General features: G+C 37.9%; 1 protein-coding gene across 2 annotated transcripts in view; it reads right to left on the bottom strand.

Moving 5' to 3' along the window:
* Positions 1-215: 215 nt before the first annotated feature.
* LOC149289888 (striatin-like) overlaps positions 216-20,489 on the bottom strand; it is a 45,317-nt gene continuing 25,043 nt past the window's right edge. The window contains exons 4-19 of one of the 2 annotated variants that reach the window (XM_089490112.1): positions 20,047-20,128; positions 19,480-19,647; positions 17,712-17,847; positions 16,727-16,862; positions 15,749-15,859; positions 12,260-12,346; positions 11,863-12,006; positions 9,683-9,819; positions 9,363-9,538; positions 5,524-5,571; positions 4,526-4,647; positions 3,825-3,992; positions 3,567-3,707; positions 2,780-2,887; positions 1,029-1,115; positions 216-385 (exon numbers count right to left, since the gene is read on the bottom strand). In XM_089490112.1, the coding sequence (XP_089346238.1) occupies positions 216-385; positions 1,029-1,115; positions 2,780-2,887; positions 3,567-3,707; positions 3,825-3,992; positions 4,526-4,647; positions 5,524-5,571; positions 9,363-9,538; positions 9,683-9,819; positions 11,863-12,006; positions 12,260-12,346; positions 15,749-15,859; positions 16,727-16,862; positions 17,712-17,847; positions 19,480-19,647; positions 20,047-20,128 (2,021 nt within the window). The remainder of the gene's footprint in view (positions 386-1,028; positions 1,116-2,779; positions 2,888-3,566; positions 3,708-3,824; positions 3,993-4,525; positions 4,648-5,523; positions 5,572-9,362; positions 9,539-9,682; positions 9,820-11,862; positions 12,007-12,259; positions 12,347-15,748; positions 15,860-16,726; positions 16,863-17,711; positions 17,848-19,479; positions 19,648-20,046; positions 20,129-20,489) is intronic. The other variant, XM_089490115.1, reaches the window with a different exon arrangement.

Below are 20,489 nucleotides of genomic sequence, written 5' to 3'. Positions count from 1 at the left end.
AGCACCCTGAACAAACCATTCGTTTAGAAAACCACACCCGGCAAAATTAAACCCACGACATTGTTTTTTGCATTTCATCCTGATTATTGAACACAAAAAAAGAAAGACAGAAGGAAGAGAAGGGAATAAGCCAGTTAAGTCAAATCTTCCGGCATCGGTAATGTGTCTCTGGTTGGATGAGGCTGGTAACTGATAAGCTACTGGGGAACATTATGTCATACAAAAACTTTAGCGAGGGCGTCAGCACCCGCACTGGCAATGTAGCATTTAGATGGGTGGAATGCCACGTCGTAGATAGATTCGTCTGACTTCTTGCGGTGGGCTGTGAATTCTTGTATGCAGGTCTTGCTTTCCAAGTTCCATAAACGTATTGAACAGTCATGACCTGAGAAAACACAGAATTACAATGGATTCTTCCTGGAATTAAGGCTTTCTGCATGCCGCTGTGTGCTTCTCTCACATGCTCAGCAGCACTCCTATTCTAGTCAAAGGAGACAGCCAATCACATGTATACCATCTGAAAGTAGATGTTTAGGATATATATGATTGGCTGCCGCTTCATGACTTTAATAGGACGATTCTTGGTTTTCAGAGCATAAGCTGGTGGGGGTAATAAGACATACATCTTATTGGCAAATGGCAACAACTAAATAATGCCTGCTCAGACTTGCTTGGAGTAAAGCGTACTGAGGTCCATGCAAAACAGACTCCAACATGGAGTAAAAATAACATTTTGTGGACTAGACTGCTCCACTAATTACAGCATACACATGGTTCTCATTTAGGATTGCCTTTCTACTGCATACAAAGGTTGCTCCAATTTTAAGTTCTATTATTGTTACTCCATTAGGGCCCTGGTATTCTTTACAAAAAATGTTGTGGTCATCCAAACTGCATCACGGGTATGGTTGGGAACAATAAACCGTAAAAGCAGAAACATGTAACATAGACCTTTGGAATATTTTGCATTCGCACAAATTCTAGTAGCTTGCGCAATGTTTCTGTGCAAATGTTACTTAAATACTTACTGCCAGACATCAGATACAATCCATTTGGATCAACTGCTAAACTAGTGACGGCATCTAAGTGAGCTACCATTGAATGGATCAATTTTCCTAAAAGGCAAAGAGAATATAAATGTTTTGTTTTCTATTTCATGGAACTGATGACAATAGCATAGTTTGAAAAGTGGTTACCAGTAAGCAGTCTTTAACCCCTTCAATCCCCTATGGACGTACCGGGACCTCCAAAAAACGCCTAGTAAAAAACCCCTATGGATGTACCAGTACGTCCAGCCCTTCGTGCAGCTTCAGGGACACATCCCTGCCACTGCACGGGAGATCAGCCTGGACTCCCCACTGACAGCAGAAGGCGGCATTGCCGGCTTTCTGCTGTCCGGTCTGCTGTAACAGCTCCAGGCATGAAAGCCGGAAAGCTGTTATGTTTCAAACTGCGCGATCGGGCATTCCCTGCAGGGGATATCCTGTCCTCCGATGAGGCACAGACGCTGAGATCTCTATGCACGTCTGTGAGGACCTGCATAGAGATCAGTGTGATCGGTGCAGGGGGATCGCGGGGAGGGGAGTGAGAAACCATGTCTCAACCCCCCTCCCGTCCTGAAACAGAAGAGCTGGAAAAAAGCGGTTAGTTATCTAAAAAATATAAAAAAAAAATCAAAATGATATAAATAATAATTAAAAAAAAAAGTGAGCTGTGATGTCATTGTGACATCACTGGCATGTTCAGGAGGTCCCTAAGAGGACCTCTAACCATTTGTGTGTAAAAAAAATATATAAAAAAATGCAAAAAAAATATATAAAAAAAGATTACATCCCATTGTCCTAGCATAACATCTAGCCAGTATAACCCTCCTGCCCCCGTTCACAACCCCCAAACCCGTTAAGCCATAGGCATAAAAATTATACAAAAAATGTACACCTTATAGTATGCTCCTTGATGCTAGGAAAGTATGGAAAATCTATATAAATCAGGTATTTCTGAAATCACAACACCTGAATTGATAAACTTTTGATGAATTTTCCATCACTTTACCTAAATTTGTGAGGATTCAGAGGGAAAATTTAAAAAAAAAGTTTTTTTTCTAATTTTCGCTAGTTTTTACTAAATTTCTCATTCTAAATTTTCAGCTAATCATCCAACTATGGTATCAAAAGAAAGCTCTATCTCTCCTTGAAAAAACAATATATAGTTTACATGGGTAGACTATTCACAGGAAAAGAGAATCATCTCGGAACCGACATAGCGCAAAAATGGCAAAATTGCTCCGGGCTTTGAGGTACCAAAAACCCCTGGGATTGAAGGGGTTAAATAGTTCTAATGCAAGCAATCCTTCAACATGTTTTATTTGTTAAATGATCATGTTTTCATTTTTGGGACCATATAGTGGCTGTAATAGACATTTGACACACAATTCATTGCTCAAGAAAACAGAATCCAAACACCGTACAATAATTATTGCTACATATTTAAGGAGTGCAAAGCACGTTTGCATGATGTTTTAGTTCACAAATCACTTAAAGGACACAAATAACTACAGTAAATACTTCTTTTCCAAATCTTGCAAATTTTATTTACAAATTAGACTAGCTATAAGAGCACTTGTCAAATGAGACAAGCCTCAGAAATGCTAGAGAACTATTGTATAAATCGCTTTGGATACAAAAGTTTTTACTATGACGACTATACTGTCTTTTTAAGGATAGCACTGGCATTGAAAACACTTGCACATTACTGTGTATCTTATTTCTTATCTTCTTACCTGTGTTGTTGTCATAAAATTTTATGTGACGGTTTTCATGAGCAGTGATACTGATTGGAAGAGTCGGATGACTGATTACCCGGTTTATTTGGCAGGAGGCATTAACAGCTAAAATGAAAGAAGAGTGTGGGGGGGGGGAGAAACGTTGCTTCAGGTTAAACTGCATTTTAAGTGTCAGAATTCATTTTTTCTATTATTTTTGCCCGACTTTCCCTAGTTAAGAAGTTAGCTTTGTCTTTCAGGGTTAAAGGCTAATAGGAATCCTTAAGGAAAATAAATGTAAGCAGCAGAACATTCTAGAACACAAACAATGACAATATGTTATCCAATGTATTTCTTTTACTCCTTCTGTACCTGAAGTTTTTAGAACCCTGAAATTTGTCATTGTTACCATGTTTGTTAAACCATAATTCCCCTTTCCATATTTGATGAACCCGCACAAATTATGTCTCATATTGTTCCGAAAAAGAGGGGCCTTCTTTTCAAATCCTAGAAATTCAACAGCCCTGCATTTGCCGATTGTAATACATGTGATCAGCCAGCAGGGCTCTGCTGCACTATAGTAAAATTGCGGTGGGTGCCAACACCGATCCGGCATTCCATTTATGAACGTGTACTGTTACACAAGATCGGTCGGCAGGAAGTTTCTCCCTCACAGGGGAAAGTGTCTGGTGCCAAGAGACAGCCTGATCTCCTGTGAAATGGGATGGAGATGTCCCTGTTGCTGCAACAAACTCAGGATGAACCTGTACAGAGTGAATGTAATACAACTGAAAATATTACTCACCAGTATCAATGCAGGATTCCAGTGTCAGGACTTTCTGACGTGTCTCCATATTAAAGATACTTGTGTGTCCGCTGCTAAATGATGCAACCATATGGGCGGGATCACTGCTTACAAGGTCGACGGATGAAGGTATGCCTAGTTCTTGGTGAGAAAACACAAAATATGAATAAACCATGAGCTGAGCTAGGTTTGTCATTACAAGAAGACCAAGAACTGTAAATAAACCTTACTGAACTATTTAGCAGTATCTGCTCTTACCTAAGGTCTCGTTAAATATTGTTAAAGCTGGGGAGGCTTCAGCTGCATTCCACACTCTTATTGTGCCGTCCGCCGAAGCAGACAACAAACGTTGGTGAATCGTGCTGTATACCAGACCCCACACAGCATCAGTGTGGCCTTCAAATGCCCCTCTAAGAACAGAGGGATCTGTCACAACAAAAAGAAAATCAAAAACAAGGCATTCATCGCACACATTAATAAAAACTGGAAAGTACTACATACTTGTCTGTAAAAGACACATTCTATAGCCACAAACCAGAATTCCATCCCATAGCATTATACACTAGTGACCCACACGAAAACTGATAGTTAAAGTTAGATCATGTGTATCAACCATCATTTTATCTCCCGCTATCTACTGACCCCCCAATTCTAAAAGGTCAGCTACGGCCAGTACAAAACATTAACACGTTGCTAGAATGCCAAGCTGTAAATACATTAATTATGTGGTACATTTGTTATGTCCTTGTAGGCCATACCTCTTTCAATGAATTGAGGGTTGCAAAATATTGCACATTTTTAAATTAATAAATGCATTATTTTTAAAAAATAACTCATACAGAAACAATAGTGATTACATGAACTGGCCTAACTTTCATTTGCCAAAAGCAGTTTTCTAATAAAAAAAAAAGCATGCATTTTAATTACCAGTGGAAAATCCCCTAATGGATGGAACATACCATAAGAATCATAAGGATCCACATTGGGGTTTGGGGTATTCCAGCTCTGGATAATACCATCTGTTCCACCGCTGTAACACTGCTCCCCATTACTACTCATTACTACGCATAAAACCGGTCCCCTGAAAAAACATGTGCTTGAGATTAAATATCATTTAAAAAAATGGGAAAGTGAACATACACATTCATATATATATACACACACACACACACACTGACGTGAAGCAAATATGGACCTGTAATTATATTAGTCCACCATGTTTACTTAAATGTTTTAAAAACAAATCCAAACCCTTGGGGTCTTATTTTAGATTTCTGTTTGGCATTAAAAAATAAAATCCAAATGCAATCGCCAATTTATACAAACAAAGCTCCAAATAAATTAGTGATTGTGTGCCATTGCATTTCATTTTATGTCCCATGGACATGTGTTTCCAGTGTGAAAAACACATATACATATATATATATATATATATGGTCTTCACATAATTCAAACAATCATTTTCACTTAAGAGTTAACGTGTATTTTGTTAATAATGATAATTTTTTTTTTTTTTTATTAATAGCTATTTTTTCTGGTTCTTGTAAGTCTGTAGGAAGCAAGTTCAGACAATCTACCACTATCATAAGCACCATATCACTGCCAGCAGGCTCATTCTGTCATGTGTGGAGATGAATGATATGGGTTGGACTCAATAATTCAACAAAAACAAAAACATGTCACCTACAAAATATGACACATCAGCTAAACATTATGAACATAAAAATGGAATATGATATTATCCCAACTAGGCACAGTCAGGGATCTTCTACTGTTGGGTGACATATGACAATACCGGCAGCGATACAATCTTGCTTACAACCTTCAGGCATGGGTGGAAGAACCTGAGATGGTAGTATGGTAAGACATACAAGACTGGAAAGGAATTAAAACTGCAGCTTATTAAGATCTGCGGTCCTTAGATAACCTTAATTTCTAAATGCAGCTGTCTACCTACCTGTGTGCCCGGAACGTATAAATTGGTTCAACATCCAGCGATGTACTCCTAAATTGGGGAAAATGCGTACATTTAAATTTCATGTGTTTTGGCATAGCAATAGTAAAAAATATGCATGCAAACAGTATTTCGGTAAGAATTTAAAAAGTAGAATGGTAGATCAAAAAATGTAAAGTGCAAAACTGTCAACCCCAATGGAAACCAGAAATGAATTAGCAGTTAGGGTAAAGTTCATTGAAAAAATTTGATAAAATGAACATTTTGGTAGTATATATTGTTTTTTCTAACAGGACAAAAGGGGCTTTCTTTAGATAGCATTTTATGGTCAAATCTAATTTGACCATAAAGAGAAAAAAGAAAAACACTAATTTATTTTAAAAAATGTTTTACTCATCTACAAAAGCTAATGAAAAAAACTGCTAAATATACTAATATTTGTCCTGAGTTCAGAAATGCCCAATGTTGTCATGTGTTTTTGCAAGTTACAAGGCAATAAGTACAAGTAATGTTTTGCTATTTCACATTTTTGTTCCTCAAATCTGGTAATCCTGCTCTCATGTCCAATGTTGACATCTTTGAATCTGGACAATTCAATGTATCCCCATCAAACCATGTATTGTTGAAAACTAGACACCCCAGTGTATTTCAAATAGCGGTATTTTAACACTTTCTATGCACTAATTTTGAGACCAGCCTTAGCGCAAGTTTGTTGTCGTAATTTTGTCTTTTCATTTCACACAAATTGTACTTCAGGTAACAGCTCCTGGTATATCTCACTTTATAACACCCCAATACGTGTACAGCAACATCTCCTGGGTACAGCAGTACCACCCATGCAAGGGTTTGTCGAGTTGTCATTAAGGGGTTAAAGAAAAAAAATATATAAACACACATCAGAGTTGAAAAATGCTAGCGATGTCAGATAGCCCTAAAGTGTGGGGATGCCATAATAATAAATTAAAGACTAAACAGTTCAATTAAAATGTTGTTTCATAATTGGTGACATTTTAAAGGTAACCTCACTCTATGGATTGCTTACAGTTCCTAATGAAAAGGCTGATAGCATTAACTAATGAAAGATTATTAGGTTGTATACACACATACACAGATCAGGATTTACCACATAAACATCAGGTACAATTAAGAGCCAAGACTAGCTAATCAATGTCTAAAAGCCCTTCAAACATTACTTGCCAGCTGCATTATCCATTAAAATCCATTAAGTTTGGTCAATTATATTGACTACCTAATCCGTGTTTAATGGCCATGTACAGCATTTTGTTTTGAAGTGTAAGAAAAGTTTTCGTTAGCACTCGACAAGGAAATTACACGGTGCGGGAGTGCTGTTATAGTTATTTGTCATGGTAAATAAGCACTTCAGTTGGAAGCAGCAGGGGCAATCATTGTCCCCTATATATATTTAACCTTATAACTCTGGCCAGTAAGATTTCTAGAGATAGAAAATGGGACACCTAAGTTAAAAAGGTGCAAAAATATTAATGTTACATTGTGATTTTTATGTTTCATTTTTTTGAATGGTCAGGCCCCTTTGCTACAAAGAACATCCTCCTTTTGCATTGCTTGTGTTTTATTATACTTCTAAGATCTAAGCCAGAAGGTAGAGATTGTCATACGTTACTATCTATATTGCACTGTTCAAAACAGTTGAAGGACCCATTGGACAATAGCTTTGGGTGCTACAACGTAGATTGTTAGATAACACCTAGATAAATCCAAGAACCGGTACCAGACATTTCCCTGCAGGACCAGGACAGCTACTTAAACTGAAGTGAACAGAACAACCAGTGATAGAAAAATTAAGTCACATTCATGACATCATTCTACCTCTGGGACAAAAAAGTTGCTTGGCTAACAAATGCAATACTATGTCCATTTTCTACAGTTTGCATTGAGGTGCCAGGTTTCTGCAGAAGGAAAAAAAACTCCCGGGGTGGAAGTTGACATTGTATTGTCATGATGTGAAAGTCTACATCTGCATGCTACACTTAAAATAAATGAGGAAAAAGCTGTATGATTGACCAAAAATCTAAAATTATTATATTGTTCTGGGTGTTGCAAGGTTGCAGCTTCAAAGTATATCTGAATAGGGGCTTCAGAAAAGTGAACGTTATTAAAATGAATTCAACATTTCCCAGTGGAAAGTATAACTCCCTGGTGCACTAAATGAAAGAGGATAAACAAACCAAATTAATATATTTAGGTAATTCATGAAAAAATAAACACCAAATGGTGAGTGGGAAGATGTAAACTTAGTTGGGTGCATCTAAAAACGCTTCTACAGCTATTGTTAAGGGAATTTGCCGATAAGAATACATGACAAACTGAGAGCTATTTAATTGTGAAAAATTAAATCTACATGTCTTCTCCTGATCTCTCTCCATCTCTCATGTCCCGTATTACCAATTGCTTGTCTGCTATTTCTTCATGGATGTCACAACGCTACCTGAAACTTAATCTAAAACTGAACTCATCATCTTCCCTCCCTCCATCTCCACTACCTGAATTCTCTATCACCATTAACACAACTATCTCTCCTACATATCAGGCCCAATGCCTTGGGGTCATCCTTGACTCAAACCTCTCCTTCATCCCTCACATTCAGTCCCTCGCCAGATCCTGCCGCTTGCACCTAAAAAACATCTCTCGCCCATTCCTCACCCAAGAATCCACAAAAACTCTGGTTCATTCACTTATTTCCCACCTTGACTACTGCAACACTCTTCTGGTTGGCACTCCACTGTCTTGACTCTCTCCTCTATAGTCTGTCCTAAATGCTGCTGCTAGGCTTATCTTCCTTGCATGTCGCTCCTCTTCTGCTTCCCCACTCTGTGAAACCCTCCACTGGCTCCCAATTACCTTTAGAATTAAATTTAAAATCCTGGTACCGACATATAAGGCCATCCATAATACTGCTACTCCGTACATTTCTGCCCTCATAAGCAAATACTATCCTACTCAATCCCTACGTTCTTCCCATGGGCTAAGGCTCTCATCCTCACTTATCACCTCTTCCTTTTCCAGTCTACAAGATTTCACTCGGGCTGCCCCATATCTCTGGAATCTACTCCCAGCGAACCTTCAGCATTCACCCTCCCGACATTCAAGAAACATCTAAAAACCCACTTCTTCAGAGAAGCATACCATCTTAGCTGCTAGAACTTCCTTGTCATCGATACAGCCACCACACTACCTCTCACCCTTTCTCTGTGCCTTATGTTTGTCACCCCATTTCCCTCTAGCTTGTAAGCTTGCGAGCAGGGCTCTCTCCACCAAATGTATCGGTTTGTCTTAGTCTGTCAATTCTTGTCTTGTCATATCCCTTGAATTTATGTATTGTATTAAGCGCTGCGTAAACTGTTGGCGCTATATAAATAAAAGATAATAATAATACACATTTTATGGAGGTAAAGAGCTATTAGTTATCTTCTCATTAACCATAAGAAAACTCAACTGGCCAAAACATGTTTAGTTGGCCTGTCTGTGGTTCGGGAGGCTAGCTAAATATACATATATAAATATAGAGAAAAGGATGGACTTGACTAGACTAAAGCAGTAGTTAAGGACTACTGTAGGGAAGATACCAGTAAACTAAGCGAGTGGAATTAGTAACAGCCACAAACTGCAACTTGAGATATGTTTTGATTAGTATTAAGACACGAAAAAAAGCTACAATACCACATATTGAAAATAAACATTAGTCAAGCAATCCTGCTCAGGTACCAAAGTTATTTTCTCTAGGCTTAATTTGGCAACCAAAACACTAAACCAGTATTTATAGCATATAAATAGTCCTTCATAAACTTGCGAAAAATACAAACTTTTTAGCAGGGGCAGTCTTTTGGAGATTCCACATTTTTAATGTATGATCTTCTGAGGCAGTAATAAGGACTGGCTCAATTGGATGGAATGCTAGGCCCCGGATTCCATCAAAGTGACTTCTTAGTGTGAATTTAGGGTTCCATGTTTTCCGTAATGCATCCTTGTTGTTCGCAATCTAGAACAAACATGGATAAAATTAGACAAATAGGTTTTTATGCGCTAGCTACCTACAGAAACTGGCTTTGATGTGTGTGGTTTGCATATCTACATTTTTAATAAGTTAATTGAGTTTTGCAATGGTTTCTGTAAAAGAACTTACATCATAGGTTAAGGAGTCTGCTTCATTGGCCACTGTTAGTCCTGCCAACTCTCCAAGGCCAAGTTCATTTTCTAATGCTTCATCTGTTCCCATAATGAACGATTTTCCAGACGATGGAGGAAATGTCAAAGCTTCAACTAAGATAAAAATATACAATAGGTCTTTACAATTATGTGCACTCTATTTAAAAATGATGTCTAAACATGGCAGACACAGGGCCATCACTACAATACCACTGACAGCACATCAAAAAGTTAACTGCAGCTTAATCACTGCCTTGTCACTAAAGAAATAATAAGAATTGACATACATACCAACTAGTCACATATGTACTAGGGTATGCAAACATGCTTAGCTACAAAAAACACTATGCTGGTCTTGCTTGACAGGTGGACTAGCTCGTCCATTATAGGCATCACTTTGTTTTTATTCATTCCTATTGGATGAAGGCATACAATGTATGGTCTGCACCCCAGCTTTCCTGCCCTGTGTCAATGTCCTACACTCTACCAAACCTAGTATCCAAATATATACACGATACAGGCCGTACACAATCCTACAGCTCCAGTGGATGGGGGCCATCCCTTCCTGTTTAAAAGAATGATGTCTATAGATTTGTCCATTTGTGACATTTGTCACAGCTTACACAAACATGCGAAAGACCCAGCTGAAACCCAATACTGCTGAAGCAAAATAGTTTTGGTCTTATTTTCTGCATCCTACAACCAGGAAGTTTCTCCCACCGCCATTTTTTTGTGTACCGGCCAGGTCCCCAAATGTGCCATGCAACATAGCACATGGCTGGTCATCAGGTTTTTTTTACCTTACAGCTCTAGAAACCAAGACGCTCTCATCTTCCACAGACATTTACATCATTAGTTTTCTTATTTTTTTCCCCCAATTATAACCTTGTAATATTCAGGGGTTTTTTTTGTTTTTTGTTTTTTTTTTTACATTCTACTTTTGGTAAGACTACAAAGGATATCAATGCTCATTTAAAACAAAATAGTAACTACTCCTGAAAGCATTGTTACATATCAGAAGCAGTAATACAACGATAATACAATTTCCTTAAAGACAGCCTATAATGTTTTGTAGACAAGGCCATACTTTCAATTTTTAGACAAAAGAAAAACAGTATCACGAGTGGTTAACTCCCACGGATAGCTTAAAAGAACACCCGCAAAAGGTACACGAGCCTTTCCATCGCATTCATTTCTGTATAAGCAAGACAAGATCAATACGCTCGAGACATTATTTTTAATTCAAAGGTTAGGCTAAGCCTTTAAATGACCACACTGTTTCCAGACTACAACGCAGAATTTCTAATGGTGCCAATTTTCTGCAGAAGGTATCCGTCACAATATGGACTCCATTTGAATGATTGAATGCCGATTAAAGTTTTTTTTTTTTTTTAAAGATGTAAAAGTAGAAGCCACCGCAGTCACAACAAATGCGGCAGCTGCTTAGCTTCAGATCAGAAGAGAGGGAAAATGTATGGAAGAGCGTTGCTAAGTAACAATTTTTCCCTGTATAACATGCACATGTGTGGAGGAGTCGGATGAATCACAAGAGAACAGATTTGCCACAGGCACCAACAGTCCTTACCTCCTACTATTTAAATCAAATCAGCCTAGAATCTGACATTCGAGAAAAAAAAAAAAAACACAAATTGCTATTATCCACAGCTGCAGTTTTTTGCCTTCATTTTGTTTGCAATCGATGCTAAAAGGACATCACTAAAGGATGCAATCCAGAGAGTTAAGAAGCTGATCGATTATTTGTATTTACCTATGGTGTGGTTAAAGGGTAGTATGAATTGATAACCATTCACAAAAACGGACAGTAAAAAAATTCTTAGGTAAGCCATACATAAAACTTTAGCAGGTGAGAAGAATGGTGTTTTTTGGTCTAGGTCTGTAAGCAATTTGTAATGTTTGATAATATTACAGATATGTTTTAGCATTTACTAAATTTTATAAAATTATCCTAAGTTTTTAGTGTCACAACTTGCCAATAGCTTTATATTTAGCAAGGTTAGTTTTGGCGGAGCCCAAATTTCACCCATCGCAATAACTTTCAAAGAGGTCAATTTCCCCACTCCGAGAAGCAGTTTCTGAATAAGATCTAAACCATATAAAGAAATATGTCTTATAGACATGTCACAATTGGATCTGTACCTTCATCTGTCCGGTTAATTTCTTGTTCGCTCAGCCGAGAGCTTGCAGGTCTGGAGGAGGACACCACAGAGGGCTGTAATGATGGCAGCTCATCAACATCTCTAAGGTTGGCCAACATATCTTGGAGCTTTGACCTGTTTGGCCCTGGCCACAACACAAAGCACATCATCACATAACACTGCCATGGTTCTGTACACAGTAAAAACATGTAAGTTAATGCTAGTTGTTGGCACATACCACAATCAAAGAGCCCTTGATACTTGCGGGTCAAACAGGATACACAACTAATTTTAGTAACCAAAACGGCCACTTGGGTATTGCCACAGCCATTTTCAAATGAGCAGGAAGTGTATATACAAAGTTTAACTCCTAACTTTGTACACACCATGACACTTACCTGTACTTTTCTCCAACATGCTCCCACATCCCTGTTTTGATTGTTTTATGTGGGACACAGGCTGGGACATTTCTTCTGAAGTTTTTCCTGTTGTAAGTTTAGGGACAAAAGTTTCTTTAAGAAATGGAAATGTGGAAACCATGGCCCACAGCATTTCCTAAGTCGGTAAAGAGATTTTCCTGTTTTGCCTAAAGTTCAGAATACTGTAGTTTTCTTTTCCCCCAGAAAACAAATATTGGGTATTTTCTTGTCGAATCTACTTATCTGTTTGATCTTTTATTTTACAGATATAGGAAATGCACAGCTATATGTTCATGGGAAGCAGAACATACTCTTGCACTTGAACTTAGAAACAGATCTAGCGCATAATAAAGCAGAAGGATCCTTAATGAATGAATGGAAGTCAAGTCAACAGATACTGCCTAATGTCTGGGCCCCAAATGATTCCATACAATATGGATATAATATTGTCAAAACTAAAAATACAAATGATGCTATTTCGCATGATAAATAATAAAACCCCCACCTAAAAATGTGTTTAAATAAAATATTCCAAGGCGAATGTGTACTTTAACTCGAAGTTACTTTATTTTTAATTATTTACAATTGTTTCTAAACTATTAAATAGATTTATCATTCAGTATTTGCATTCATTTATTAATGAACCGCAAAAATATTAAATGGATTAATACACACTATATAACCAAATTTATGTTACCACCCTTCCTAATGGAGTTTAGGAGTATAAAAGTACATTGGCATGCCACTACCAAAGACAAATGCTGGCGGGGGAATAGGTCATATAGACAAGCTCACCTACTTTAAATGTAGCACTGGCATAGGATGACCAGTCAAGTTTCTGCCATGCTAGATCTGCCCAGTCCACTGAAAGTGCTATTACTGTGAAGGGGAAGTGTCTAGGAGTAAGAACAGCTCAGCCACAAAGTGGTAGACCACACACACACAGAGAGCTCACAAACCCCAAACCTAGTTGAACTACAACCTCTGCAAAATTTGGTTTGACCAAGTATATTGCGGCTTCATTGAGTTGTGCTGGGTTGAATGCTATCTGTTACTGAATTCAATGAAACTCATGGGGTCCAGTGAACACCCGAAGTTGAGATATACCAAAACTGATCTAGATCAATGAAGTCCTATGAAATGGCAGAGAAGGTCTAGCATTTACAGTTCAGACATGTTACTTGGGGTCACCTATAAGCCTTATCCATTGCAGCATGTCTCCTGGTGTCTTTATAACAAAAACGACCTACAGCCTTTCCCCTGTTATAACCAATTTTAAGCAGAATGAATAATGTACTTAATATTATGGCACTGTAATAGCTAAATAATGAGGAAGAATCCCCAAGTTACTTGGTCCAAAGAGGATGTGTGTCTGTAATATAAAAACACACCTGTGAGGTAGGATGACCCAAAATGTACTGTTTAAAGGGAAATCGCCACTGCTTTAGTAGCATAAGATTAAAAAATATGGTTTCTTGAGGGGTTTGCGAAGTACATTGTGCTAACACCATAACTCCTTATCATATAGCTTGTGGTAAACAGAATAGATCGGTTTTAGTTACACAGGCCCTGATACTCTGAAAGCCTACAGCGGAAAATATTTCACTGAACAGGACTTCTTTAGGCTCCCCATAGTTGACTCAATGTGATGTCTGAGTAGGGGCACTGGTCCCTCACATTACACGATTGACACAGGTCATCAGATAAAAGAACAAGATTAAATAAAACCAAGTCCTGTACACACATTCAGAGAAATAAATCAGTGTTGCCCTGTGGGTTGGTTACAAATACCACCCTTAATGTAGTCTGGCCAAGTCTGCAGCTTGTTGAGGAGGTGAGTCACAGAGATGTTAAATAATAAAATTGAGAAAAATAGGGGAAAAAATATATATAATCCGGAAACAAAAAAAAAAAACTTTCAATACATATGTTTTATGCACTGGAAAGCTCCACTTCCTCTTTTATAACAGACCTTAGAAAGCTACGGCAGACAAAACAATCTAAAAATAAGTCGCCGACACGTCATGTTGATCATGAAGAACAACGAGTCACCGGGTATCCAGAAGATTACAGGATAAAATAATGCACATAGATGTGACACAAACTGTATGGGGCCACATAAAAGAATTTAGAAAAGCCTGATGATGTTGCTGTAGATAGACAAAATATATTTGAAGCTACAATAAATGATATCACAAGTTTATTATTTTTTTATTAAATTCATGTGCCTGGCCTAAATTATTTAAGCAGTTACCTCTTTTAGTGCCAGTCAGGTGAGCTACTTAATTATTAAAAAAGATATAGATATATTATGAAATATGCATCATCTCTGGGAAGTGACAAAAACATAATTTGATAATGATCTTTCGCCAAAAAATGTTCATGATAGGGGCATATATTCTGCTCTCTCTTAAAATAGTGGTTTTGCACATATATTTATGGCAAACATCTAATGGGCCCACAATATCTCTAGCGAGATGCTAAATATATAATGTCTGGAACAGAGCACTGCGCACAATTTCCTTGCCATGTGTAATCACAATAGAAATGGTCTCGTAGGAATGCAAATGCTATGTTCGGCAAAAAAAAAAAAAATACTAAACAAAAACAAAAAAACTTAATGGTCAGGAAGAGCTCCTCAAAATTATTAATTCTCAGTGGCATCTTACGCTTAAACTGGCATAGCTAGTTAGTCCCAAATTTGGAACTCACCTCCCACCTCCATTATGCTTAAGCTATGCCTTCCCAGGCTGCCACAACCAATGAGCCTCCACCAAAGGGACGGGACAACATAGGGGTATAATGACTTATCTTACTCTATAGACATATGATATGCTGCACTATAACGTATTAAAACTTGATAAGTGTCAGAACAACCTTAGCCTCATTGAATGACACATTTTACATTTCAATTACAGGTTGCCAACTAACCATTCAGGCAAAGGTTATTTCTATGTTGTGTACCCTTGGCCTTAAAGATTTACTGGCAAACCTATTCTTTTGTCTGCCTGGTATGGGGGTCATATACACGCACCACTATTAAGAATAAGGATACAAGAAAATACAGAGAAAGGATTCAAAGTATTATGCAAATGAATGGATGAAGAAGCTTCACTAGCGCTTGTGTTGTGTTCCAGATTACTCTCTAAACGGCATGTAAGTAAAAATATACATATAGGTTGAGTGACTAGTTACAAGCGTTTTAACTGAAGGACAACCCAAGGCATTCTTCTATATGAGGCGCCTTAATCTTAAGGCACTCTGGCAATGAATATTATATTGTTCTTGGCTAAATTCACGACTCCAGTGCCAGTTAATAGGTGAAGAGCAGGAAAAAGAGGAGGAGTAAAGTAAAAAGAGTAAGTGGTTGAGGAAAACATTGAAAAGAAAAAAAAATAGCTTCGGAGGGTAGATAGGATATGAGAAAGGTGGGATTGATGACTTTGAAGTGCAATGTTTTCCACTTACTCTTAACCCCTTTTTTCCCCTTGCGCTCCTTTTTGTATTGCTCCTTGAGTTTGGTTATTACTCCCTGATCCACATTCCAGGACTCCGGTATCGGACACTGGTCTTCCTTTTCTAAATAGTGAAAAACAATCAAAAACACATCCCTCTTCAATACATAGTTCTCTTTTTCTATTTGAAGAATCTTGTGAACACTTTTTTTTTTTTTATATATAATTATACACAGAGGAAAAAAAATACAACTCAAAAAGGCACGCGACATTAACATCCGGCTCTATAAAAGCAACAATATCGTAAAGGAAGATTTTGTTTTCATAGAAAAAGAAATATTCATATTCATGGCCGTTTCTCTTCATTATTTCAAAAAGTATACAGGAAAAGAGTTCCTAACACGTTGCCAAGAGATATTTTGGAATCCAGGGATTATGTAAAAAGACTTGTTATAGAAATCAAACATGAGGAGCGCTTTCAAATGTTTGCCAGGCAGTAGAATGAGGATGAACATAAGCAACAAGCTACTATATGAATGTACTGTGTCTTCAATTCTTTGACATGGGATTGAACCAAACCAGGAAAACTTATTTTATTATAACATTGTATTATAGGATAACAATTTTGCACCATTGACTGCACCATGGCTAAACACACTGAAGTTTGTCTTAAATACCAACACAATACGCGTCAGGACCAGGTACAAAGCCCTGCTTACAACCTGAAAAAACTGCTTTATATAAAGCACTGCATTCAAAAACCTGATGCCAACACTTTCCATTTAACAATCAACAACAATTTAGACGCTAAACTGAATTTTCATTAACATACCTACTAAGTAATACGCATCTTGATGTGGGAAAGAGACACCAAGTGGATTAAGTTAACTTAGTAACTTATACTTTCACTGGAAGAGAAGGAACAGCTAAGCATGGCATACATACTTCCACTTAGTATATATTTATCACTTAGTTTCCATATGACACGCACCCCATTCAGTGCCATCGCCAGCACTTCTAGATTCTCCCCCATCGCTGTCATCAGTTACCAGGAAGTCAAACTCTTTCAAAGCCTCTTCAGTGTCACGATCATCATTAGGCTCAGGAACAATTCTTCGTCGCACAATCTAAACGTAATAATAACAATTAAATAGTCCAAATAGACCAAAACGATTCATACGTAAAACAGTGTCATCAATTAAAAATAGCTGGAGACAGTTGCCAAATTAGAGTTCTCATTCAAGCAATTAAATATAAGCTTATGTTCGCAGCTTTAAAAGTTTCCAACTTGGTGATATTTTATAGAACGGCAAGTGCTGGAAAATAACATCAATCAGTTAACATGGAAACCATTAGTTAGATAGTTAAAGCTTCTGCTCTTGGGAGATAACGTAATTATTATTATTATACTTTATTTATAAAGCGCCAACAGATTCGGCAGGGCTGTACAAAGTTGAAAATGTTAGACGACAAGTACAATACAGCAATGGACATACAGATACAGGAGGAATGACGGGCCCTGTTCCCGCAGGAACTTACAATATAGTTGGAAAAGGGGGTGAGAAACAGGAGGTGAGGACTGCGTGGTTGTGAATGACGTTAATGTAGGGCGAGATAAGGGTTGTAAGTGGGTGAGAGAGAAGTTTTGATGTTTATGTCAGTGGTAGGCCTCCCTGAAGAGAAAGGATTTTAGGGAGCGTTTGAAGGAGGGTAGAGTTGGTGAGAGTCGGACAGCACAGGGAAGAGAGTTCCAGAGGATTCGTGCTGCGTGAGAGAAGTCCTGTAGGCGGGCATGGGAGGAGGTGATGAGTGAAGATGCGAGGAGCAGGTCATTGTTGGATCTTAGAGGGCGACTGGAGTATATTTGCTGATGAGGGAGGATCTTGCCCACATGATGCCAGCATGACATGGGTAGAAGCCTTTATCCAACCTGAGTTTGTAGGCATTAGTTTCTTTGGCTGTTTTTTGTGACTTACCGTGGCTGCATCTATTATGGTTTTATCCCTGCCATCATTGTCTTCGTCATCCTCCTCATCGCTGAACTCTGCAGCAGCATTTTCCAAAAACTTAAAGGTCTCCAGCACAGAGGCAGAGTCCGTCATGTCCGGTTTTCTGCAAGGAGAACAAAGCACAGATACTGGTTGTTACTTAAACACAGGTTTCCAGATTTCAGAACTCTGAATGTAAAATGAATCCTCTTTTTGAGGGTCAGTTGCCTAAAGACAAACTCTAGTCACGTTACATGAGCCTTCATGAATTGCTATTCACACAATGGAGGTTGAGATACCCGCTTACCCACAACTTGTGGGCTTCTCGCAAAACGTTTAAGTACCTTTCTAAACACTACATTTTAATGGCGATGAATTGTAAATAGCTTTTAGCAGCATTTTATTCATTTATTATGACTACTTTGAGTTTTGGTTGATATTAATCAGCATAGTAGTTTTAGAGAGATATTGTTTAGATGAAGAAAGTTTACCGCAAAAGAGATGTGGTCAGGGAATAAAGCGTTACCAAAAACAAGGGACATAATTATGCAAGTTATGAGAAAAAGGAAGTTAAGATGGCTACTTGCTTGGCATCTGCACATATACATATTTCACTTTAATGTAACAATTATTAAAAAGACTTGATCACACAAAAATAATACCACGACATCTAAGAAGCCTTTCCACTTTTTATGGTAACAATCCATCAGTTCCTGCTATTGGGTCACAAAAAAATAAATAAAAAATGAAATTAAATTGTAGGTGTTAAACAGTACTAGGAATGATATTTCTAATACTGCAGTCTATATTCCCTAATGTAATGTAATGAGTTAAATCCCCACCATTGTTAATTGTAAGTAGCTTTTAGTATCACAAGTGGAACTTTCAGTAAATTAACAATTTAGCACCACCATGAACAAAAGGTGGGGGAATTAATTGCTGAAATATATATTCAACATTGTATTCATGGACTGTATTATGTTTAGTCATTATAATCAGTTTACTTTTTAATAGCATTTCTTTTCTTGTTCGGTTTGCTTAGAGAGACATATACCACAACTCGGTCATGTGAGTGCTGCCGGTAGCTATTGCGAGTCTCCTGATCTACAAATTTTACATCATCCTATGACCTGGGAAAAGTATCACAGTTCAACAATATAATTCTCTGCATTTTTATTTTTAAAAATGCAGTCATAAATTAGGTTTATTAGTGGAGCTTCCACGATGGATTTCTTATTATCAGTCGACTGTAATTATAGCTCCTGTTCTTTAAAGCCTACACAAATTGTCAATTAATAAAAAATCAAATTGTCAATTACTGCGCGGCACCCACCATCTCCCACACTCTCCTACCAAACCCTGCCTTTTATTTTCAACCTTGACTTGAAATACCCAGGGACCAAAATAGTAAAAAGTTCAAGATCAGCACACCTGAGGAATATGAAGTATGCAAGACATCATGCCTACAGGATATGAACCATAATGCTTTATTGGATTATTGTTACCTGTAGTTGCCATGCTTCATTAAACAAAAACCTTTACACGTACAGAAGAGCTGAGAAGCCCAGAATATATGAATGCAATAAAAACATTACTTAAAAATAAATCCTTAAACAAAAAAATAAACTCACAGCCGAACTAAAATATGCATTTATGTAAAAAAATTTAATTAACTTACTTTAATTGTGATAAATAAAATCAGTGCCTCCTGTAAACATAGCTGCTAGTATTTATAATTTTATGAAGCAACACTTACCCAATGACCAGTGGATTGGGAAGCTCCGTCTCCGTGCCATTTACCATGGAGTCCTGATTTGTATCTGTGAGTCTGTCCGAGGTGTCGGCGGACAGCCCCAGCAAAGCACGAACACGTTTCGACTTAACCTCCAGTATGGTGTCTGTGTAGCCCACTTCCTGAAGATACCTGCAGAATGCCACAGCACTGATTCCACAAGCCACACGACATCCCAGACAGACAATAATGGCACACTACCCCCCCATGACACAGAGCAGCACTATTCACATTGCATGATAATAAATCGTCTGGTACCAGCCCAAAAGGGCTGCCTCTTGCACTACCAGCCTCAATAGTCACTTGAAAAATGACTACAATACAAACACAAACAATTCCCTATTCATAGCAGCAGAGAACAGAAAAAGGCACTGGTTAGAGACACACACACACACAAACCTCTAATGCATCCGAGCACACTGGCAGTATAATAGATTTAAAAACACATGCCTCGAACATTAAAGTAAGACTGTTAACCCTTTGTTTTCAAAGGAACCAGCCAGTGGTACGCAATGAAGAAGAGTCACTTACTGCCTTAGTAACTGGCGGCTCTGTTTCCATATAAACTGGCTGTTCTGTGTCGGTGGCTGGATCTCGGCCTCATTAGCTTCATCTAAAAGGAAAAGGAAGGAAGATATATCACACTGGGTTTTCATTTTTTTTTTCTTTATTATGCAGATAAATATAGCAGAGATCCAAATTAAAAGGGTCTCCTAAACAAGGTTGGTTTAACAGGGTCTTGGATGACTACGTAGAACCTAGATTTGCATTGATTAAGAGATATTCACTTTCATTACATGTAGGGCCTTTATGCAAACTACCTGACACCAAAGGAGGAACCGTTTGCATACAGAGGCAGCACACGGTCACAAAGCGCACGTTTTAATGTAAACGAGCACACGGTTCTGAACGACCTTAAGCACGCGGCTCCAAGTTATAAGCCACCTGGGAGGTAACACAAGCATATGTTGCTT

The sequence above is a fragment of the Sceloporus occidentalis genome, unplaced genomic scaffold, assembly GCF_023333645.1.
Source record: "Sceloporus occidentalis isolate IW3139 unplaced genomic scaffold, rSceOcc1.0.p SCAF_42, whole genome shotgun sequence".
Taxonomy (NCBI): domain Eukaryota; kingdom Metazoa; phylum Chordata; class Lepidosauria; order Squamata; family Phrynosomatidae; genus Sceloporus; species Sceloporus occidentalis.
The sequence above is the reverse complement of the archived record's forward strand: the minus strand, read 5'-3'. Positions and strand labels throughout refer to the sequence as shown.